Here is a 25,557-nt window from a genome sequence, read left to right on the forward strand (position 1 = left end):
ATTTGGAGCTGTCTTAAAAAAGAACTTGTACACATTTGATAGTTTAAAACTAAAACGATAAGTCCATTTGCATTGTACCCGCACAGGGGATGCACTTTTGTAGGAAAGTGATGCGCATATCAAAGTTCTCCCAATCGAGGGTGGTGGTGGGCAAACCCAGGGGAGTCCGACGATCTGCATAACTGTTTACTTGTATATTTTCTTGTGAGGCAGTGTCTTCTAGTCATGGTCTCTACATAAGAGGATCATGGTAAGATATTAAAGTTCTAAGCTTGTACTGTTTGTTGTCCCAAAGTCTAGCCCTACATTCACCACAGCCTCATTGTTTACAGTCGAACCACTTTGGTTCGACATACTGATGTGTTTTCAGCCGGCTCAAATCTGAAACCAAAGTCTCCTGGGTTGACAGTTTCCACTAGACCACAGATCCGCCACTATGGATAAAGACAGATATTGGAAGGTTTTCTCATTTATTTCATCCAATGTAAATAACAATGTTCAAAAATCACACACTGAAGTACGTGTAAAACACAATCACGCAGGATGTGTCAAGTGCTTATAAATAAATATAATGATATTCATTGTGAAAAGAAATACCATATAGATAAAGAAACAGCGAAAGAAACTAAAGATGAACATTAAAGGAATTCGACTCATAAATAGAAAACAGTTTGAAAAAGCATATTTGAGATAACCGAGTTCGATATAGATAGTTTCGACGGTAATACAAATGACTTATGTATGGGTCGAATTCCTTAAATGTCATTTGTTAATGGAATAGTATACATGAAATTATTTGAAATACATGTACCCTGAAGCGATCGCATGGAATATGCGTGCATTAAAAAGAATAAAAATACATGAGTGAAAGACAGTTGTGGCTACAATATAAAATTATATACATATATGAAAATATAACTAATAACATAATAAAACAGAAAATGTTGAAGAGAAACTAAGAACTATGCGTTAGACAATGCCCAGGCTCTTTGCACGACGAACAAAGCATATAAACAAAATACTGAAAGAAACTATTTCTTTAAGGCCAAAAAATAAAAGAATGATAAAAGTTTCTGTTAAAAAACAATGTTTCATGGTTGGAATAACCTTTTATTTATTTATTTATTTATTTATTTATTTATTTATTTATTTATTTATTTATTTATTTATTTATTTATTTATTTATTTGCTTATTTATTTTAATTTTATTTATTCATTTATTTATTTTTGTAAAAAAAATACTATGGTCGGCGATATTTATTTAGTAGTATCTGGTTACCTTAAACAAACATTTTGTCTTATAAGCCTAACTAGTGCAAGCTGTTGCCAATATTAACCATTACTGATCAAAAGGATTAAGCCAAAAACTTAACTCTTAAAAAAGCAAAAGAACATCATAAGCTGAATGTGAAGTTAAGTGCCCTACTTGCCATTTATTTGGTCATAAATCCATTTCTAATGCCGCATTTATATGACAAAATTTAGCGGCGGGGGCAAATTCAATACACCCCGGAGGTGAATATGTACATATAAACGTAAATACCCATGGGATGAATTTATCCTCGGTGCATATTCGACCCATGTTTTGGGGAGGGTAAATTTGCCACGGTAGATATTCATGTCAATTAAACACAACGATTGTAACAATGCATGATAATTAACAAAACAATGCATATATATATATAACAAAGTAATTAACAATACAACGTATCATTGCACCTTATGACAAAATACATTCAATAAACTGTAACATATTTAATGGAATTTCATTCATCTCATAATTATCACAATAGTATAAGTTTTTTTTTTATAAAAAAATACATTCCCTCGCAAATAAGGGACATCGTATCACATAAGCACAGCACCTTTTTTTGGCTAACACAGCATTGTGGAAATAAGGACTTAAAACTGTGGATATCTAAAGTAACAAAAATGCAGTAATGTACGAGTAATTCCGACCCTTGCATTAAATGTGGTTAGTTTATACTAAATGCGTTTCGCTTGATTATGACGAAAGCTTTCTGCTTTAAGAATCACGCTCATGTCTGTTTCTTTGGTAGAAATAAGAACTGGTGTCCGTTTTGAGAGACCATGAAAAGTTCCACTCGTGGGAATCAAGTTCACTACCTCTTTGGTGTGAGGCATATTCCACTAGACCACTCTCACCCTGGGTGGGATCAAACCCGCAACCTCTTGGGTGAGAGGCAGGTACCTAAACCACTAGACCATTCAGTTTGGTTAAAATTCCATGTGAAATACTATGAAATCGTGGTAATTAAAGTGACACTCCTACTCCCAATTAAGATTAACCACATTTAATCATATTGTCTTAATATTCCAAAAAGGATGAATAAATGTCGAAAACAATGGTTCTTAAAAAGGATGCAGACTTTAATTTGAAATAAAGGTGCAGAAAACATGGTATTTCTACCTTATGAGACTAAAGTAGATTACAGTCAATCTTTTAGCGTTCACCAATCATTAAATATTTTTGTGTTTTCAGCTATTAAATACGCGGTTAAAATCTTGTTATCAGTAATCAATATTTTATATAAATTTTTGCATTTTCAGTAAGAAGTTGAAGGTTCATCACTCAAAATGTATGTTTGTTATGTGTATGTATTATGTTTTAATAAGAGTGTCACTGTAAAAAAGGTAAGACGAAATACATTACATAGTTTCATCAAAGGTATGTCATGCGACAAATGACTAAACAATGGTAATCACCGGTATGTTTAAAGCACAACTCATTGAATCATTGAAAATCACCTATTCTGTATAATTCATATTAAGTACTACATGTATATGTTTTAAAACAATTTGATCTAAAAACAAATTTACTTTTATTAGCCATGATACCATCTTTGTTATAAATATATTTATATAAAAGTTGTCATTAAAAATAGTTATACTAATCTGGAAGTAGACGACAAATTATCAAATAACGATGTTGGCATACTAGAAGCTAACATCTAAAACAAAACAACAAGAAAATGAACTGCATTGGTATTGCAAATAAATAAGAGCACATTTTTGTCAACGTTAGATAGACGGTCATGGTATTATGCGAATCAACTTAAAACACGATAATTGACTTGTGCGAAGCACCTCAAAACATGGTCATTGGATTATGGGGATCACCTGAAAACACGATCATTGAATTGTGCGAATCGTTTCACAACACGATCAGTAAATTGTGCGAATCACCTCAAAAGACGACCATTAGAATGTGCGAATCACCTCAAAACATGATCAGTAAATTGTGCGAATCACCTCAAAACACGATCATTTAATTATGCGAATCATCTCAAAAGACGACCATAAGAATGTTCGAATGACCTCAATACACGATCATTGAATTATACGAATCACTTCAAAACACGATCATTAAATGTTGCGAATCAGCTAAAAGACAATTATTGGATTGTTCGAATAACTTGAAAACACGATCATTAAATTGTTTAAATCACATCATAACACGATCATTGAATCATTCGAATCACATCAAAACACGATCATTGGATTGTTCGAATCACTTCAAAACACGTCCATTGAATTATGCGAATCACTTCAAAACATGAGAGGATTTTTTATAGCTTGAGGTACGTTGTGAAATAACTATAAGAACAACATATAAAATAAAGACGCAATTAGATGCTGGAACATCTGATGATACATGGCGAATTTACGGTTCATAAGGGACAATAAAAAAGCTAATAGTAAATTACAAAAGCGTGTATAAATAGTTTAAAAAATACATACAATATCACAGATAAGCTTGAGAGTATGAGCACTTTGAAAGTAAACCGGCATATATAGACGGGGCGGATCCAGGATTTGACGTAAGAGGGGGCGTTACTTTGGGGCATAACCGTTTGACTTCCATATATCAAAATAATTTGTTTAAAATTGTGGCAGTTTTTTTTTTTTGAGTTTTCCCCCAAGAAAATGTTTACAATTTGTAGTCCGAAATGGTGCATTTTGAGTAAAATAAAAGTAAACTTGGACGATTTTAGCGGAGGCGCGCGCGCCGGGTGCACCGCCGCCCCCCCGGGACCCGCTACCGCTAGTGATAGATAACCAAACATCTCTTAAATTAACAATCTGAGTCCCTTTACAGGACAATGCAAATATATGGTTGTTTTTGTGTTCTCAGATACAAACCGTTAACTTCCATGTTCTTATAATATAATATTACAAAGTGATGTTATGTAATATATATTTAAGTTGCTTAATATCTCATAAGAGTATTGGATACCGCCTGGCAATCAAACATTGAATACGTATGCAGAGGAATATCACAGAATACATATGTCATGAATAACAAAATGACAAATGACGTCATAGCCATAGTGACATCATGAAGGCGGAACTGGTGGCACAGCGCGTCCCCACAATACACCTTCCGCTACGTGCTCTTCACGTGCACACAGCACGTCATCATCGACAACGAGGTTATCAAGATCTGCAAAAGCAAAAATACTTCGTGTGAGCTTTTATCATAGTCATATTCAAAAAGCCATTATAAGTCAAGCTAGTGAGTACAACGATCTGTGAATAATGTATAGAATTATTTTTCTTAAACGTCCACATGATGAACTGCAAATTTAAACATTCAAATGCTTCAAAAAAAATTCAAATCAATTTCTGACTTACATTTACATAGTTTTGATAAAGAATGTTTATAGTGTTAAAGCGGCACTAACACAGTATACCGTTTTGACATATTATTTTTTGCTTGGAACGAGCCAAATTTTTCGCACATATTTGAAAACAGGTGATATAAGACTTCTAACAAAAGATCAGATCGCAGTTTTCCATATTTAGGTTCGAATGATCTTTGGCTAAAAGCGTTACTAATGCTTTAAGAAAAATGCATTAAAACATCATTTTTTGAACATATATATGAAAAACCTGCCATCTATTTCAGTTTTAATCACTGGTGTCCATGCATTTTCGTAAAAATGGCTCGTTTCAATAAAAATAAAAATAAAAAAAAATGTCAAATTCCAACTTTCAATCTGTGAGAGTGCAGCTTTAACTGGGTGGTGACTAGACAAACCAAGTTAAATAAAGCCGAAATTATTAAAACCAAAGTAGAAACTTGTTCGTTCAAAGATGTAGAGACAACACCTATTGCAGAGGAACCGTATAACGCAGCGTGAGTACAAGGAGCGTGTCCAGGTTTTAATGTTAAAGGGGGCGTATCTTAGATGCGAAACCTTTCGACTTGCGTCCCTCTCCAAGAACTGAATTTTTTTTTAGATTAAAAGTACTCCCCCATGAAATAGAATTCACAGTTTCTAAAGGTTTTTGACCAAGGTCTTCGAATGTACCAACAATGCTATCGACCAAAGCGTTTGGCAGAACTTCGAGTTAAGCGAGTTCGAACGAGAGAACTTCAGGCTTAAGTGAAATCAGACTTAGACATATTTAACCTACTTAGACATTAAGCCAGCAATCGAGTGTCGCCCTCACGTGTATCTCAATTTTAAGTTTGACCAGGAGCGCAATATATAGAGTTCGAGCGAAGGATACTCAACTCAAAATGAAGTCGGAACTATGATATTCGCTACATAACAAGGTGTTTGTCAATGAAAGCAAGTGAACACCTTATATTATTTATTCTAGTTAGCCTCATGCCGAGTTTGTACAGGAGCTCAACAAATCGAGTTCGAGCGAAGGATTCTCGACTCATTATGATGTCAGAACTAGGAAAATCGCTTCATGCCAAGGTTTTTTTACAAGGCAAGTAAGTGTAGCCCTTAATTCTAGTTAGCCTCATGCCGATTTTGTAAAGGAGCTCAACAAATCCAGTTCGAGCGTAAGATACCCGACTCAAAGTGATATCAGAAAGAGGAATATCGCTACATACCAGGGTGTTAAGCAAGAAAAGAAAATGTAGCCCTTAATTCTTGTAAGCTCCATGTCTCGTTTGTACAGGAGCTCAACAGATCGAGTTCGATCGACGGATACTCGACTTAAAGTGATGTCAGAACTAGAAAAATCGCGACATACCGACGTAATTATCAAGGAAAGCAAATGTAGCCCTGAATTCTAGTTAGGTCCATGTTTATTTTGGACAGTAGCTCAACAGATCGAGTTCTAGCGAAGGATACTCGACTCAAAATGATAACAGACCTGGGAAAATCGCGACAATATGAGGTGATTAGCAAGGAAAGAGACTGAACCCTTGATTCTAGTTAGCTCCATGTTGAGTTTGGGTAGGAACTTAACAAATCGAGTTCGAGCGAAGGATACCCGACTTAAAGTGATATCAGAATTAAGAAAATCGCTACATACCAAGGTGTTTAACGAGAAAAGCAAATGTGCCCCTTCTTATAAGCTCCATGTTGAGTTTGGGTAGGAACTTAACAAATCCAGTTCGAGCGAAGGATACCCGACTTAAAGTGATATCAGAATTAAGAAAATCGCTACATACCAAGGTGTTTAACGAGAAAAGCAAATGTGCCCCTTCTTATAAGCTCCATGTTGAGTTTGGGGGACATCTCACATCGGACGTCCATGAACTTGCCGAAGTATTTGTTAACAAGGAATTGGAAGTCACTCACGGCCTGGTGGCACGCGCCGCTGAAATAATAAGATACACCGTTATGATTTAGCAAATTTATCCGGCATAGCTAATGTAACAGACGATGACATAACAGGCAAGTTGAATGAAAGGTAAACACAGGCTTTTACAAAATATGAAAGTCTTCGACCCTTTATCGTTTCATTATGATATTTGTGCTATATTCGGTGTATGTATACCACGTGATAAATTGCGTCCTAAATGATACATCGAAAGGCAATGTTTTTCTTAAAATGAAGACTTTAAACAAATATAACTTTACTTTTTATTCACCATTTTAAATGAAACATAGCGCAGTCTACGCCACTTACATAGCACCCTCGGCTTTCTTTGACCTCATTTACAGTAGCTGGCGGGCATTTTCATCCAAAGTTACTTTTTAAATTAAATGAGATACATGTTACTAACTAACAAGCATGGATATCTTACCGTAGCGTTATGAAGCGCCGCTCCGCTTTCTCGGACTTCAACCACAGAAGTTGGCGGGCGTTTTCCTCCCACTGGAACTTTTCAAACTGCATGAGAAGAACGGGCTGGGTGATCTTTTCACACAGCTCTTGGTTCGCTGGATGCATCCAAGCGTCCAGCATTATACCTAAACTGTGGAGAGATGTAAAAGCAAGAATTATTGCACTGTTTATTTCAAAGACTGTGTCAATTGTGAATATGGACGAGATATTGTATGGCAAGATATTTATACAACATATATGTATACACGACATGCTTTACTTGATCACTTAGTCTGTCCAAAATACTTTAAGCAAGAAGTTATCAACAACTTTTTTCTCAATTATTTTTTCTATGATTTAAGGCAATCTAATTATAATTATATTGCATTCGAACGTTAAACGAGTTTAATGACTTTAGAAGTAAATATCTATAACAACCAATCATGAAAGTTTTCGGCGGCGGGAATAAACATGTATTGTCCTATCACATACTAACCGGAAGCGCGTATCTTCGGCAAGAGCAGCTGCAACGGTGGTGGCCCCGAACGAGTGGCCGATAACCGAGGCCCTGTCCAGGTCCAACCGGCCCTGCAAGAAATCAAATAACAGTGTAATTAGATTAAACGTTGTGGGATAAAATATGATATTTTTTTACCATGTTAAAAAGTGTTGCTTTGTTTTCATATATATATTTTAACTCCCGTATTGGAACGGTAACCAAGTGAGCGGAGCTAAACTGTGCATTAAGTAGCGTGCAGATAAGTTACAACGCTATTCATTAATCACTATTCGCTATGCATGCTAGTTATTGATGAATATTTACATTCGACTAGTCATTAATTTAGATAAAGCGTGACGTTTATATTTTATAACACACAGAGTTATGACGTCATTGTTTATTTCAATATTGCCCTCCTATTGGATTAGCGCTTACGCACTTCATGTAAATTGCTCGCGTGCCCTTCTGCGTTCATACAGCATTAATGCAAGAAAAATGCGATTTATTCTCAATTGACAAAATGGTATATAACTATTACTTATCCCACATCCCTCATGATTGAAATTATGAATTACATTAACTCAAGGTGCATTAACTATACAGTATACTATAACTGAAAAAATAAGAAGTTATCTCCTTTGGTTTACATACATGAAAGGGACGAAATGCCTTATTACAATTGTTAATTCTAGTTGTCTTTCTTGCAACGTTTCGCATTCATCAGTCGATTTCGTATGTCAAACATTACTACATGTATTGCATCAGCAATGGACAGAATCGTGTCGCCAATTTACTTGGATGAACGTGTTGTAAATTATTGCATCGAGTCTTGATAATCGATCATTGTTTTTCCCCGACATGTGTCCCCATCAACTATATATCACATATGTACACGTCCATTTCGTCCGTTCTTTCCTTTGTTTGTAAAAGCTTGTAGTTGAAATCGGATTAAACACTTATTCGGACACTCTAAACAATTGAATATCACACATCACATAAAAAATCATACACAATAACCAAATCAATATTATAATGTTATAATTAGGTGATTTCATATTGGTCCGGTTATTTGTTCGAGGTTAGCTGTATTGGATTGAGCTCGATAGTGTCAGTATCGCGTCAAACACGTGATAGCATTCGGAACTTCTCGGCCATTCTCCATCGAAAAAACCCTCGGATGTATGCCGGTACATCAGTAGAAGTAGTTCGTAAAATTTTGAATTATATCGTTAACTAAATGTAGAGTTTAAGCTTGTATTTGTTGATCTAAGTTAAAATTGATTGCCAGTGAAGTGTATTAATGCACACATAATTAGATTCCCAAGAGTTTTGTCATAACGTTAACTGCTAAATTAAAATACTTCACGATCTACTTGCAGCGGAATTAAACATACGCGATTTCTGACATTGTAAACCGTCCATATACATCCGAGGTTGTTTTCGATAAAAATGCACGAGGAGCTCCGAATGACGTGATAGTTGATACAAAGAACACAGTATGAATGATATACTCGAATCTTACCTTGAACTGTTTAAGGTTAAAGTGGAAGCCTAAGAAGTTTCGAACACTCTGTCCGGCGTTGATGCTGGTCAGCATATCCAGCACACGACTGCACTCTCCCGCCCGATGCATTAACTAAAGATGAAGAAAAGAATATTTAATATTAGAGTTCCCTATTAGTATGGATGTTTTGGACACTGTGTTCGGCGTTGATGTTGGTCAGCATATCCAAAACACGGCTGCACTCACCCGACCGATGTTTTAACTAAAGATGAAGAAAACAATATTTAATATTAGAGTTCCATATTAGTATGGATATATTGGACACTGTGTCTGGCATTGAATGTGGTCGGCAGATTCAACAATTGGCTGCGCTCATCCGCCCAATGTTTTAACTAAAGATGAGAAAACAATATTTAATATCAGAGTTCCATATTACCATGGATGTTTTGGACTCTATGTCTGGCGTTGATGCTGGTCGGCAGATCCAACAAATGGCTACACTCACTCGCCCGATGCCTTAACTAAAGATGAAGAAAACAATATTTAATATTAGAGTTCCATATTACCATGAATGTTTTGGACACTGTGTCTGGCATTGAATGTGGTCGGCAGATCCAACAATTGGCTGCGCTCATCCGCCCAATGTTTTAACTAAAGATGAGAAAACAATATTTAATATCAGAGTTCCATATAAGCATGGATGTTTTGGACAGTGTATCTGGCGTTGATTTTAGACACCATATCCAAAACACGGCTGCACTCACCCGCCCGATGCCTTAACTAATGATGAGAAAATAATATTTAATATCAGAGTTTCATATTACCATGAATGTTTTGGCCACTATGTCTGGTTTTATTTTAATAATGGTTGACAGATCCAACGAATGACAGCGCTCCCCAGTTCGATGTTTTAACTAAAGATGCGAAAACAATCTCTGACTAATTGATATATCTGTGATTAGTGCCGGAAAATGTGGCAGGTGTTGATGTATGCCAGCAGATTCAATAGACGTCTGTACGCCCACGCACGATGATTAACTAAGGATTCGAAAACATGAACTCTCTAATTAGTGAAATAAAGACTAGGAAGTTTTGTACAATGTGGCTGATGTTGAAGTATGTAAACAGATTTGACTGACGACTGCACGCCCCCGATCAATGTTTAAACTAAGGATGCGAAAACATGAAATCTCTAATCAGTTTAATAGGGGATAAGAAGTTTTGTACAATGTGGTTGATTTTATGTCAGATGACTCAACAGACGACTGCACTTCCGTGCCTGATGTTTTAACCATGGATACGAAAAAAAAAAACGCTAACAGGAAGTTTAGAAGCTAGGAAGTTGCGGACAATTTCGCTCATGTGTACAACAGGCTGGTGCGCTCCGCCGCTCGCATGTGTAACTTGAGTCGAAAACACATTATATTAAAGGAAAATAAAAAGAGTTAAATGTATTAGAAAATAGTTGTTTTTAATGAATTAAAATGTTCATCCCAAATGAAAGCGTAACAGTGCATTAAAGCTGCACTCTCACATATATACCATTTTTACAACTTTTTTGTATTTTTTTGTCTTTGAAAGAGCAACTCTTTACGTTAATATCTGCAAACCAATGATGAAAGAATGCTGACAAAAGATCAGATCCAAATTTTCATATTTCCGTTAGAAAATTAATGTTTTATGGCTAACGGTTTAAGAAGAATGCATGAACATCAATTTTTAAACTTAAATATAAAAATCTGTGATCTAATTTTTTGTCAGCAGTCTTCTTATACTGGTTTCTCTGCATTTCGCAAAAAATGGCTCGTTTCAGGACACAAAATAAAAATGTTGTCAAAACGTTCAATCTGTGAGAGTGCAGCTTTAAGTTGTGAAAACAGTCAATTTATTTAAAGATGCACTCTTATTTCCAAAGATTTACCACAATTAATTCATACTATTGTTTTAATATTCCAAAATGGAAGAAAAAATGTCGAAAACAATGGTTCTTATGAAGGATACCGAGTTTAATTTGAAAGAAATGTGCAGAAAACACGGTATTTCTACATTATGAGACAATAGTAGATTGCAGTAAATATTTTAGCATTCACCAATCATTTAATATGTTTGCGTTTTTAGCTATTAAATACACGGTTACAATCTTGTAATCATTAATTAATATTTTCCATAAATGCATTATTTAGTAAGTAGTTAAAGGTTTATCACTCAAAATTTATGTTTGTTATGCATGCATATTTATTGATTCTGATTAAGAGTGTCATTTTAAAAACAAATCAACGTCAAATCTATAAATGAGACCCTTTCAAATAATGAGATTCTTGCATTATCGTATAAAACATGCACTTATATCCGATAGATACATCCCCATTTTTCAAATATCAAAGCTCGGATATTAACGGGAAAAAATGACAGAGGTTTCCATGGATTCCTGTTCAGGTTAAGATTAATATAACGACTTCAAAGAAAACCCTCAAGGTGCCATTACACACGAGCTTTAAGCATTATTAGAACATTTTCTTCTGAAGATTTAATCTTGATAGGAATATAATAACATTTTCTTGCGTTTACTGAAGGAACCCGGTTTTCGAATTATCCATGCACGCTCCATTACTTATCTAAGGCCGTCAGTAAATTATGCTGAACAATAGAAACTATGTTACTGAAATGAACGCAAGGTTTACGGAGACGTTACAAAGTACCATTTCTGAACACCATTCTGTAACGTTCGGAATTTCGGCAATGAGCGGATTGTTCAGATCTTTGTTAAAGTCAAGAGCGTTGTTAACGACATCGTTGGTACCCTTTGCAATTGCATTACTTTCAAGCTGCATTCTCAAAAATTGAACGTTTTGACAACTTTTGTTTGATATTTTTTTTTGTCTTGGAACGAGCTTATTTTTGCGAAAATCCATTGAAACTATTCATATAAGACTGCTGACAAAAAATTAGATCGCAGATTTTTACATTTTATATATTTTTATAATAATAAATTCAAAAAATTATGTTTTATGATTTTTCTTCAACCGTTAATAACGGTTTAAAGCTGCACTCTCTAAGATTGAACGTTTTGACAACTTTATATATATATATTTTTGGTCTTGGAATGAGCTTTTCTCCCACCTCAGATAGTAGATCCATTAATTTAACCATGCTAGAAATTCTTATCTTGCCCACGGACAAAGATAAAATGCCCGTATGGAACTTCTTTTAATGGTCACCACATTGTAATTACCCTGCTGAAGACTGTCGTCTGTAGCGCATCATGGAAACCTTGTCTTGTGGCAATATTTAGAACGCTATTTAATTATTTCTCGCTTCAAATGTCACCAGAAAACAGTTTTCACGCACCTTTCAAGAAATAATGCTTCACTCTTCTTAGAACTATTTAAAGACCGATCAGACCATTTACATACTCTGAATCACTGCGCGAATATCCATGACAAGCACGAATTATAGCATATCCGTACGCAATTATTTACACTAAGCACAAAAGAGTACAAAAAATACATTTTTACTTAATTTTGTTTAACTGAGGTGGGAGAAAAAGCATCTACCATAGCCGCTCCCGACCCTCGCGCAGGGTGTTTTGCAGAAACTCGGTAAACCTCGTTTCCGCAAAACACCCTACGCTCGGGTCGGAATAAACCTATCTTACACTCTCGGCCATGGAAGATACTTATAATCTATGCGAAAATCCATGGAAACCATTTATATAAGACTGCTGACAAAATTTAGATCGCAGATTTTTATATTTTAGTTAAAAAAATGATGTTTTATGCATTTTTCTTAAACCGTTTGTAACGGTTTAAGCCATAAAACACTGATTTTCGAATTTTTTTTGTCAGCAATCTTATATTATTGGTTTGCAGATATTTACGAAAAAATCTCTTTCCAAGGCAAAAAAAGTTGTAAAAATGGTATAACTGTGAGGGTGCAGCTTTAATATACAGGCGTATATTGATATATTTAGATAATTCAGCAAAGCTGATTTAGTTGCCACAACCTTATGATAAATGTACCGTAGATTACATGTGTGCCTATGAACGTTTAAAAGCATAACATACAGTCGAATCCCGTTGACTCGAAGGGACCGGCGACAATACCTCGAGCCTCGGGCAGGTTTGATTCCCGGTTATGGCGCATGTGAGTTTGGTGTGAGATCACTAAGCCGGCCAAATGGGTTTAACCCGGGAACTCCGGTTTTCCCCACAACACAAGACCACACTGTTGCGTAAAATCGTGCCAACGAGAGTGATTTATACAATTTTGTTATAAATTGTGTCACAAACGTTGTAAAAATAAATAATTATGTTTAAACTGACGTTCTGAACAAACAGTACTATGAACATTTACAGTCTTTAGGCTTAAGACGCTAGTGATTACGAAATCTGATCTTTGAACACAAAAACATACGCCCTACTGTACCTGTCTATTGCGGTAGTGGTAGTCATCCCAGTTAATACCCATATTGTCCACGTGCTCGAACGACTGCCATTCCTCTTTACAGCTGTGTGAGCGAGGCATGGAGCTCTTCCCGTGCCGACTGGTAGAATCACGGCCGTGGTGGTCCGTCTCGACAACACTGCCCCGCATGTTGTCCTGAGTAAGGATAAATTGGATGAGATGTGAGTACAGTCGAACCCCGTTGGCTCGAACTCCCAGTGACCGGCGTGAATACCTCGAACCTCGGGAAATTCGAGCCAAGCGGATATGCTTACCTTCAGTATAAAGACATCTTAACTTAAACATTCAGTTCGAACCAACGAGGAAATCGAGCCAAGCGAAATCGAGCCAACGGGGTTCGACTGTGTATATATAGGTTGCATGGTTAACAAGTGGAAATTCTTACATTTAGTTTCAAGAAATCGGTCCTTTAATTTCAATTCGAGCCAAAGAGAAAATCGAGCCAAGCGAATTCGGGCCAAAGGGGTTCGACTGTACGTTAATGATTTGTGGTGGATCCGTGGTCTCGTGGTACCTCCCCCTGAATGTCAATCAAGGGGCCTCAGGTTCGTTTCCCCGCCGCGCCACTACCAATCGTCTTCCGGGAGGAACGTTAAATGCGGGTCCAGTGTGACATTGTTAATCACTGCATGGTACACGTTAAAGAACTAGGCTAGCTTTAGCCAGTGTTAAATTCTGTATGTGCACTATGCTCCAAAAAACCTTATATGATTAACAATATCAGCTGAGGACTTGTCAAATTGGTCTTGCCCGATTGCGAGTTTAATAAATAAATTTAAAACTACGACGTAAATGTTAAGGTATGGAAGCGCATATTGTATCGACTAGCCTCACTAATGAAATGACCCATGCCAGCTTATAACTTGATTTATGCCAACTTAACGAGATATATGAATTTGTCGCCTTGTTCATTTATGAACTGAATTTTCCGATTTTTGTCGGCAGAAAAGACTGAACATGTTTTTTCGAGTTGTACAAATTGATGTCGACATACCATGTTCAACCTTATAACTTTTGTCGGCAAAACTAGTTAAAATAGTGTGGCGACAACCTAGTGTCGACATGGCTTTGGCAACATGTTATATTATAACTCGTCAATTCGACATAAAACAAGTCGACAATTTAACACGATCACGTTATCGGTATATACGCTATACTCTTCCATATACGTGAATACAAGCACATGTAATTTTATATCATTAATGGATATTGACAAGACGACATGCTGCTTGCATACAGGCATACAAAACATGGCCTCGCGGAAAAATGTTTTGCGGAAAATATTTCTCCAGGCGTATTTTGATGAAGAAGTTAAAGTTTTTTTATTATATTTCCGAAGCCAGTTGCTCCTTGTTGTTTGTCGATAAAGTTCAGACGAAACTCGCTATGACGAATTCTGTTATTTCGACGTTCCGGTTATATCGAATTTCTCGGATATTTTGGGTTAAGTAAAACATGTGTCAGTGATATGTCGGTTATTTTTCTTTTAATCGAAGTTTTCCTTTATGACCAATCGACTTTGACATAGCGAGTTTAGACAGTATATGTACATATTTGGGAGCTTATGATAGGACGCTTTCCTGACATCCTGTGTTATGAGTTTTGGGTGCATTTGTACGATCTGCTAAGCATTTTCCGTCTACCTAAGAAAGGGGCTAGGTTATTTACAAATATTCTACCTTCAGGTGGTAGGTCATGGATGCAGAGCCGTCCTTGTGCTCCAACGCGGCCACCACAAACCCCTGTGACGCCAGTTCCGTACAATACGTGGAGTAGGCGGTCCGGTTGCCGCCTAACCCATGCGAGAAGACCACCAAGGGGAACTTCCGGTCGCCTGCCAACACCGGCGCCTGCCATAACACCGGGATGTACACGTCACCTGGAAGTAAGAGATTATAAATCATTTGATGGTAAATAATATACGAGCTGTATTAATTCTCCGCAAAAAAAGAGGTCTAATAATTCCACTTAAAACTTAATTTAAATTTCCATCGTAGTTTGTTTACAGTTGAGAGCATTTTTAGCATATATAATAACTTCTTATATGAAAAATGCTAAATTTTAAAATAAAAATAGGTTGAGTTGTCCTTCTGTCACCGATCAGGTTGTAAGTTCGATCCTCAACGGAGTGAGATCGGTCTAGTGGTTAAGGTACCTGCCTCTCACCCAACAAGCTGTGGGTTCTATCCCAACCAGGGTGAGAGTTGTCTAGGCAAAGGTGTCCGCACCTCACCCAAGACGCTGGTGGTTCGATCCCTCCCAGGATGAGAGTGGCCTAGTGGTTTAGGTGTCCGCACCTTACCCAAGATGTTGTGGGTTCGATCCCCACCAGAGTGAGAGTGGTCCAGTGTTAAAGGTGTCCACATTTCACCCAAATGGTTGTGGGTTCGATCCCTAAACCATGATGAGAGTGGTCTAGTGGTATATGTATCCGCACGTCTCTAACAGGTCGTGGGTTCGATCCCCATCAGGGTGCAAGTGGTCTAGTGGTTAAGGCGTTCGGGAGAAATCACCCATGGAAAGACTATGAGAAAGTCTTTTCATGTTCTCTCCAGGACCAATGTCTTCACATGCAACAAACTCAACCATGATTCTATAAGCTATAATCTTTCTTGACAATCGAGGATAAAATAAACTGTGAGACTGTAATGCTAACTGTAAAAATGTTCATGTATTTACCTCCTAGCCAGTTGAAGAATTTCCCGGCCAACTTACGGGGGTTACACCTCAGGAACTTGGCGTACCCGTGACCATACTGTTTCCGGGGCAACCACAGCGGCCATTGTGTGTCCCGGCTCTGAAAAACATGAGATTAAAATACTTAAAGAAGCTCTTGGTTTTGTAAAATGCACATTTTTGAGTGTGGCAAATCATTAGGAGTGATAAAACTAAGAAACGGACGGCTTGAACCCTTCAATAAGTGTTGATTTATGCTCAAATATTGTCTTTGAAGTCCACAACTTTGAAGAGCGTTAGTTCCACGATTCAACAAAAGGCTTAGCGGTTAAGTTATCCTTATGTGTGAGTATGAGTCATTGTGGGCGTAAGGTTTTGTTGTCAGTTTTCTATTTCTTCCTCGACTGTAACGGCGCGGATTCGCCCCCTACTTAAACCAGAATATTTTTTTATTATTTAAGTGTATTTTCTTTTGCAATTTTAGGTATCAAAGATGAAAATAGTTATATTAGGAGTGTTTTCAGACGCAATAGCGGGGGGGGGGGGGGGAATGGCGCAAAACACATGAGCGAGTCCCTTAAAGCTAGACGTTATAAATAATGAGTAATCTGACATACAACAGACTCTGAAATACAATATGTACAATGTTATGATTGATTATTACCGCCAAATGAATGCAGTTTTCTGGGGCGGGTCCTGGAATTTACGTTAGAGTGGCCGTAACTTAGGCGCAACCTTTTGACATGCGGCCCACCCTTAGAAGCGAAATTTATGTGGTTTAATGTGTTTTCAGAGGGGTATTGGATGACTTCCCGCTGCCCCCTCCCCCCACAGAAAAATCAAACAATTTCTGGTAAGAAATGGTGTATTGTGTGTGTGTGGGGGGGGGGGGGGGTTATTGCAGTAACTCTTTTTCTTATATATTAGAGTTAAAAGTAAACTTGGACGAGTAAAAATCCCTGGATCCGCTAATGGTTCACGTTTTTAAAACACTCGACACGCTTCGCTTACTCTTGTTATGACAGCTAATGGATCGCAACGTTGACTAAAACATATTTTATTGCCTTTTTCTTAAAACATGCGCAGTTTTAATATATACAACAATTTTATAAAGAATGTATACAAAAACAAATGGGTTTGCCACACATTTTGCAACGATCACAGCCAATTATAATATTGCAGTTTGATATATTATGTTTATGATTTGTTAATATAATGTCTAAAACGTTTGTTACCAGATATCAGACATCGTGGCAAAGGCGTTGAATCGAATCATTACATGTTGCAACGATATGCTTTCAACGTTTTTAGATTAAATCGTAGTAAATGGGTCTTTAGCGGACTGCTACGCCGCAATTTTGGTAGCGACGAGTCTCATATAGATAGTGAAGGCTTGTATTTCATACCACTTTTTGTGTGCATTAGTGCAATTTAGCGCTACAATGCACTCGATAATTCACAAGGCCGAAAACAATGAGTGGTTAGGGTCACATCTTTCAAAAAAAACAAAACAGGTAAGATTTTTTTATTAGCTATATGTTAGAATATTATTGGGAAAATCTTCAGAATATAACTTTAAAAACTACGGTCAAACCCCGTTGGCTCGAGCACTTTTGGCTCGATTACCTCGTTGGCTCGAAGTGAATGTAGGACCGATTAATTTATACTTAGGTAAACACTATCGCTTGGCTCGAATTTCCCATGGCTCGAGGTGTTTTCGCCGGTCCCTGGGAGTTCGAGCCAACGGGGTTCCACTGAACATATTGAAACATGCACGTAGGCACCAACACACAAATGTATTTTGGTTTTAACAGACGGATTACGTCGGCGCCCATTTCGTAGGTAGTGTCGGGTAACGCGAATATAGAATATTTGCAATATTATCTGTATGCATTTATTATTCATGAATACTTTATGCACTTGTAATAAACTATTTTATGCCACTTTAAGAATGAACTACGGTAGTTGCACTCGATATTTCACAATTGTCGGTTTGAAATTGTTCTTTAACATTCAAAATATTACGAATAGCGACCTACATGCCTTAACATAACAGTTTATTTCTTATCTGTGAAATCAGCATGTCATATTATACATGTAGAAGTACAAAGCGGTATGCTAGCCAAATATTCCTAATTAAAAACAGTCTTGAATACATGACGCAATTTAAAAGCTCTTTCATGACATTCTCGTATCTTTAAAATCGGCGTGTTATACAGGGCAATTTTAACTTTCGTTTTTGAAAAGGTTACGTTTCAATGGGACAATTTCAATGAACCTTTTACGATAAATGGAACTTTAGTTCGATTTGTAAATTTGGCTTAGACTTGAGAAAAACGCCCATCCTTTAAAAGCGTTTAATAATTGGATAGCGCTTGATAGTTACAAATATTTCCTATGTACATGCATGTGAATTTTGGTTGCTCAGTGACCCCATCTAAATGTGGTATCATTTGAAAGGACTTAAGGAGTTGAAAATTATACCGAAAACAATATTACTAAGACGCTTTTCTGGCCTTAAAATATTGCAAAATATATAGAGCTTTTCACGAAAATACAAACTACAGTGACATTTTAGTAGTGTTTACTTTGTTTTTTTAGGTCTGATTGTGTTTGTTTTCTTGTTGATCTTGTTATTACTATTATTATTATTATTATTATTATTATTATTATTATTATTATTATTATTAATATTATTATTATTATTATTATTATTATTATTATTATTATTAAAAGCCCCCCCCCTCTTAGAATTGATTTTGATTAATGTGTTGGCAGGTTTTTTTTGGTCTACTCCAAGATTCTTTTTCTCTTACAAGTCAGAAATGGTGCATTTGGGGCGTAGTTTATTACTATTGTTCTCCTATTTTGAAATACAAAGTTAACTTGAACGATTAAAAATGCGTGCGACGGGTGCCCCCCCCCCCCCTCCCAAACAAAGTAATAAAATACCTCAAATCGTATGTCGTGGAAGCGTACAATTTTTAAATGCTTCATGTATATATATGTTTTTAAACGCCCCATGAGAGACTATATGATCTTCAAATAAAACTTGCTAACAAGAAAGTAACTAAATACTATAGACAATGACCTTTTAGTCATATTACCTGAAATCGATCACTTACTTATATAGGTCGTTAAATTAACATCTAATAAATAGCGCAAATATTTGATCAACAGTTTAAGGCAAGCAGTTCGGTTTGCCTTAAGGCTAACTTAAATGTTGGTCTGGTTTACGGACAGATTTGTTGTGGTTACATCTGACATTAGTTGTGGACTTCTAATTCATTCAGACATTAAAGTTACTCGCTCATGTTTTTGGACCAAAAATTTGTTTTCATGGTAATGCATCTGAAAATACTTATTTTATCATTAGTTTACTCCATGATATCGAAATTGCAGAAAAAAATACAGTTATAGTCGCCGATAAAGTCAAGAAAAAAGTTGAAAACTAACAGCTAGTGCACATGGCAAACCGGGAAAATAACAAAAATGGTGGATGATCGGTTAAGGATACATTTATTACATCACGTGATAATGCCAATCAACCAGACCCGCAACGCCACAGCTGTTATGTAGTTTCAGACGCTCATAAAAATTGTAATCTTCGAAGACGATATTCGAGTAAATATCAACATTTGCTGAAGGGTTCCAGCTTTTGGTATTTTTGTTTTAACATTCCTTATGATTTGCCAAACTTTATTTCGTAATTTAAACAAAAATTGCATTTTACATACCACGAGCGAGTCACTTTAAAAACCGTAGCAAAATGTTTCGCTATCGTACTTTCAAACACTCCTAGAGATAAGTAAATGATATACACATTAATACACTCGCTATCATGGTCTCCCATGTCATTTAAACGTGTTATGAAATTAAATCCAGAACGTAATAGTTTTTTTAAAGGTTGTGTAAATTGAATGATATTGTTAGCAGATATGAACTGTTCAACAACAACATAAGTATGCTAAAATGTCAATGTTCTTTGCCTCTTTGTAACAGATAGTGTTTAAGTTTGGTATTCTAAACGATAAAGTCGGTTGGCCGGGCGCACCCCGACAAATAGTTAAGAAGCTTACTTTCTTGGTGCCCATTCGCAAATTCCACACGAATGCAGTTATAGTACGCACACGTGAGCTTCTTAAAAAACCAATTAACAATTAAATGGATTTTTAGGTGGTTTTCGTTACTATGTGGAAATTTGGCGGTTTTGTAAACCGCTAATTGAACATCAAGTTGCTCATCTCAATAATTAAATGTGAATCTTTCCGGCTACTCCATTGGCGGAGGCGTGGCCCTATAAACGAAAATGCATGTGATGTTTAATATTTGTATTGTAATGTTCATTCTGTCAAGATGTATGACGTGTGCTAACTGGTTGAAACTTGAAACCTGGTATATGATTCATGTTCAGATCCATTATGTTTATACTCTGACATAATAACTCTTGCTGAATAGCTCTCGTTCTTTTTATAATTTTATATAATGAATTGCTTACCTTATTTGATATATCTATATATAGTTTTGTAGCTAAACTGATAATTGTCATATATTAATATGTTTAGTTTTGTTTTTGTGCGACCATCTTGTATTATGATGTTTGTGTTTGTTAAGGCCCCAGACCCAACGACCTCCCGGACTGTCCCAGATCGTTCCGGGTCAGAAACGAACTACGGTAAATAAATGAACAGGAAAATTGAAAAATTCTCGACATAAAAATGCAAACACTAAAAAGAACTGTAAAAGGTGTTATAGCTGTTTCAAGGCATTCATAAATTATAAATTAAGTAACGATTGACCTCCAATTGATTAACCTCTTAGTCACCATTTCTTGAAGAATTGCTGACAATAACAGAAATACAATCATGCGTATAATAGCGTTAGAAACTGTTGTAGTTCAACAGCGAAATATTTAGGCGACTTTAAAATAATTTCATGCCCGCCCGCTCGCTCCCTCTTTACCGTCTCTGTGGCCTAAGGGTTAAGGCGTCCGTCTACGGTCCCGGGCCACGTCATACCGAAAGACGTTAAAAGTTGGTAGCTTCATTTAAAGGGTAATGCTTGGAAAAGTGGTGTACTCTGTACTGGTTCAACCAAAGAAAGTTGTATCGCGTGTATCGGTGCTTTACACCGAGCATGTTAAAGAACCAAGAGGTCTCTTCGCAAAGAGCAAGGGTATCGCACCCGGATCTCTTGTATCTCACTCTATATCTTCAAGTCTTCCAATGTCTTGATTTGACTGCGAATCGCTGCCACTTCTGTCTCATGTCACTTATGACATTTAAACACAATTTGAAGCCGTGATGGTGTCACGGCGGGGTCAAGCCCTAATGCAGCCAATGGGCGCGGGCAGACCTTGATAAACTCAGATAATCCAATAACCGCCCCCTCTTTTATCCGCGACCCTATAAATGATATTGACTCAAATAAAAATTATGCATTTGTGTATCTGTCCGGTATTGTATGGAAACAGCGTTTATTTATAGCAACCAATGTCAATATAAAACAGAGAATCGTTGCAATGGTGTTCGTGGTTCGTCAAGAAACACATGATCCCTTTTGCAGTAAGAAAGAGGATGAACACACATTCAACGGTGAAAAAGTCGTCTAACAGAAATAAAAAATGTCCCCCGGCCCCCTTTAAAAAATAGAAATCTAGCAATTTATTCATATTGCCCTTATAAGCTAGTTTTTACTATGAATGACTTACTGAAATTAAATAAGACATATTACACATTACACTTAAACGCCCAGGAAACAAAGTTCGGGAGTCATACTCCAAACACTTATTATCGAAATAACTAAATCCACTTAAGTAACGCTGAAGAGATAGCTGTGGCAGATTTTCCGCGTAGCTTGTAACAAATTGCATTAATGTATTTGGACTGTGCGTGGGTGGGTTTTATGAATAGAAGTAACAGATACCACAGCCATTTATCTGTAAGACGGGCGTTGTCAGGTTTATCATTATTTACCTGTTGAAATATTGACCATAACAACCGCAAGAGCCTACACATTTTCATTGAGTTTTCACAAAATAAACATGGTCGTAACAACCATACTGTGGATTTGGAATTTTTCAATTTCTTTCGACACGTTCACATTTTTGAAATTTTTAATATTGAACTATGTGGTCGAAATATTTTAAGCTGCACTCTCACATATTCCCCGCTATGACAACATTTTTATTGAATTATTTTTGTCTTGGAATTATCCAATTAGTGCGTAAATGTCTGGAAACCAGTGATATAAGTCTGCTTAAAAAAGATCAGCTCGCAGTTTCCTTCTTTATGTTCAAAGAATTATAATTTATGTAGAAAAACTCATTTTTTCATAAAGCGTTAGTACCGCTTTTAGCCATTTAACATCAATTTTCGCCATTAACGCAACAATTGGCTAACTTCAAGACAAAAAAGTTGTCAAAACGTTCGATCTGTGAGAGTGCAGCTTTTAACCGTATTATCTGCTTCAGGTATTTCCCTGTTATGAGTTTTCTTAACAACGAGGTATTGTGTGGATGCCTACCCAGACATGTATGGATCAATATAATTTCCTCTATACTTTAGGTATTTTTGTTTATTAAAAAACGAGTTTGGGTTTTACATTGGTTTCACGAAATGTGTATTTGTAGTGACAGTTTCAAATAAAAATGAAAAACAGTTGAATAGTTCGTTTTCATACGAAAACCGAAACTGATTTTTGAAACAATCGAAACCCCATCCGGAGGCGGTTTCGTCGGTCAGTTCTATCCGAAAACTAGACCACTTTAAAAATAACCCAGCCTGGCGGATAGTGATCCAACACGTGTATTAAAACACCATTAAGTTAAATAAGGCAAACGACCATCTACGGTATCATTGTTTTGAAATTTTTTAGAAAATAATGGCTACATGCAGAAGCTCCATCATGTTGAGGCTGTAAATCAAACCATGCATTTGTATCTTCAAGCAAAACTTCCAAAAAACAGGTTTCCATACCGCCGAAACCCTTGGACCCAAAACTGAATATAGTTTTAAATAGTATCACGAAAAAAGTCCTATACGTTAATTTTTAGTTAGGATTAAACTCACTTCAGTTCAAGGGGAACCGATTTTCTGTACTTTTAAATAAAAGAAAATCGACTTAAAATTGAACTTCTGTGCATTCCGCGTTCTTAAAATTAAGAAATAAAAATAAAATCGATAGCCAATTAATACTATTTCTTTTGTTAGGACGTAGACATTAAAGACTTCATAAGAAAATTTTATTTGCTTCAACTAGATTGAAAATGAATTGATTATTGATTTGGTATATTCTTCGGAGAGTGATCAACTGATTGGTAGAGATCGATAGCGTGCAAATCGCTAACAACAAAGATGTCACCAGGGCTTAAATAGACGTTAGATTATCGATTATCAATTACAAGACAAATCAAAAGAAACAATAGCAAGAAACAACAAGTTTATGTCCTACTTTCAGCCAAACCTTTAAGCTGCACTCCAACAGATGGACAGTTTTGTCATTGAATTAGCCTCAGCTGATTTTGGTATCAAGGCCTTCAATTCAGTCATATAACTCACAATAGAACAGATCTCAATTGTTTGGGAAACTGTCGAAAATTTTATTTTGTTCTTAAAGTGTTAGTAACGATCTTAGCCATAAAACACCAATTCTCGAACGTGAATGTGAAAGACTGTGTTTCCATTGGTTCATTCCAAGACAAAAAAAAATAAAAAAAATAGTCCAAACGGTCAACTTTGAAGACCAGCTTTAAAGACGCATATGAGTGTTTAATTTCCCTCACCTTGACCAAAGTTTAAATTCCTCTTAGCTTAAAGGATTAATTTCATGACCTGGATTCACTATAATGTAGTGCTATAATCTGTTTTAATAATTACCAGTATACAATAAAACACATCTCAATCTGTCTGATAGCAATGATTCTTTTCCCAACATTTTGGAAATGGGATTTGGACCTTTCATATTGTTAAGTATGCGACATTTGACTAAAATTTGTAATGCGAATTTTCCCTAGAAATGAACAATAATGTTTCAAAACCTAGACAGAAAAGACACAATAATGTGATAAAGCTTGTTTCTTTAGTTTTATCCCTAAAACCATAAACAAAATCAAAACATAAAGTTGGGCATGTCATTTTTAATATTTGAGAAAAAGGGTATATGTTCTGGCCTAGGGAATGGGGTCGATTTTGGGCTCCAAAATAAGAAAAAAATGCATTCCGTACAAATATAAAAATTGACCTACAGTCGAACCCCGTTGGCTCGAACGCCCAGTGACCGGCGTGAATACCTCGTGCCTCGGGAAATTCGAGCCAAGCGGATATGCTTACCTTCAGTATAAAGACATCTAACTTAAACATTCAGTTCGAACCAACGAGGAAATCGAGCCAAGCGAAATCGAGCCAACGGGGTTCGACTGTGTATATATAGGTTGCATGGTTTTCCATATTTTTCTGTAGTAACTATATAAAAGAAAGCTTTAACACTTACAAATATGTCCGTTTTCTCCGTCGGATAAAAAATCCTAAAGAATGTTCCCTCCTCACAATTATCTTCCATAATGTCCAAACACCCAACCGAATGGGGCCCCGACCCCGGTGGGAGATGTTTCCGCACATTTTCCGGTTTATCCTTAATATCGTCATTCTGAAAGGTCCGTAAGAGTTCATAACTTCCATTAATTGGATTTTTATTATCATTACTTTGAGTATTTACGCAGAGGCCGTCGTCGGAAGAAGCCGACGAGTGAGATATTGAGTCCTCCCCGCTGCCAACGCCGATTTTAAAGTCATCTTCATCACTATTAGCCTCGTCGTCGGAATCCACCATCGGCAAGCTGATGCATGTCGTCACGTGATGAAGGCGTCGTTCAATTCCCTTGACGGCACGTGCCGTCGTCCAGCCATCCATGACGTCACCGTTTCCAAGGTCCCCACCGCCGTGCCCAGAAATTATATGATACGCCTTTAAGACTCCATGCATTGAAATCCTTAACTTAATCTCATTGATTAACCACTATACTAAGAAATGAATACTTCAGTTGAAACTTCTACAATTATATTTACCTTTACCGATTTCACAACTGTAACAAATACAAGAGTCTAACTTGAAATCCTTAGCGCACTTTAAATAAAATCGAAGGTCATACGCGCTTTAAATACAACGAATGATTGAACATCTAGACCATGGTAAGACTATATCCAGATCTTTTCAAAGGTACTCCATTTATTGCTTTTAAAATCCGGGAAACTTGAACCATTCAGCCCTGGAATTGAAAGATCAAAAACATTCTCACATAGTGTTACAATCACTAAACTTAAGAAAATACTTAAATATCACTTAAACCATGGTTTGCAAACATGTTCTTGTTTTT

General features: G+C 36.5%; 1 protein-coding gene across 2 annotated transcripts in view; it reads right to left on the reverse strand.

Annotated features, from left to right (window-relative positions):
- Window positions 1–453: 453 nt before the first annotated feature.
- Window positions 454–25,557, reverse strand: part of LOC128206213 (platelet-activating factor acetylhydrolase 2, cytoplasmic-like) — a 26,695-nt gene continuing 1,591 nt past the window's right edge. For both annotated transcript variants that reach the window (XM_052908531.1, XM_052908533.1), the window contains exons 2-10: window positions 24,675–25,449; window positions 16,188–16,305; window positions 15,188–15,387; window positions 13,470–13,643; window positions 9,063–9,176; window positions 7,538–7,629; window positions 7,022–7,192; window positions 6,443–6,591; window positions 454–4,465 (exon numbers count right to left, since the gene is read on the reverse strand). In XM_052908531.1, the coding sequence (XP_052764491.1) occupies window positions 4,359–4,465; window positions 6,443–6,591; window positions 7,022–7,192; window positions 7,538–7,629; window positions 9,063–9,176; window positions 13,470–13,643; window positions 15,188–15,387; window positions 16,188–16,305; window positions 24,675–25,166 (1,617 nt within the window). In that variant the 5' untranslated portion in view covers window positions 25,167–25,449 and the 3' untranslated portion in view covers window positions 454–4,358. The remainder of the gene's footprint in view (window positions 4,466–6,442; window positions 6,592–7,021; window positions 7,193–7,537; window positions 7,630–9,062; window positions 9,177–13,469; window positions 13,644–15,187; window positions 15,388–16,187; window positions 16,306–24,674; window positions 25,450–25,557) is intronic.

Source organism: Mya arenaria, chromosome 10 (assembly GCF_026914265.1).
Source record: "Mya arenaria isolate MELC-2E11 chromosome 10, ASM2691426v1".
NCBI lineage: Eukaryota > Metazoa > Mollusca > Bivalvia > Myida > Myidae > Mya > Mya arenaria.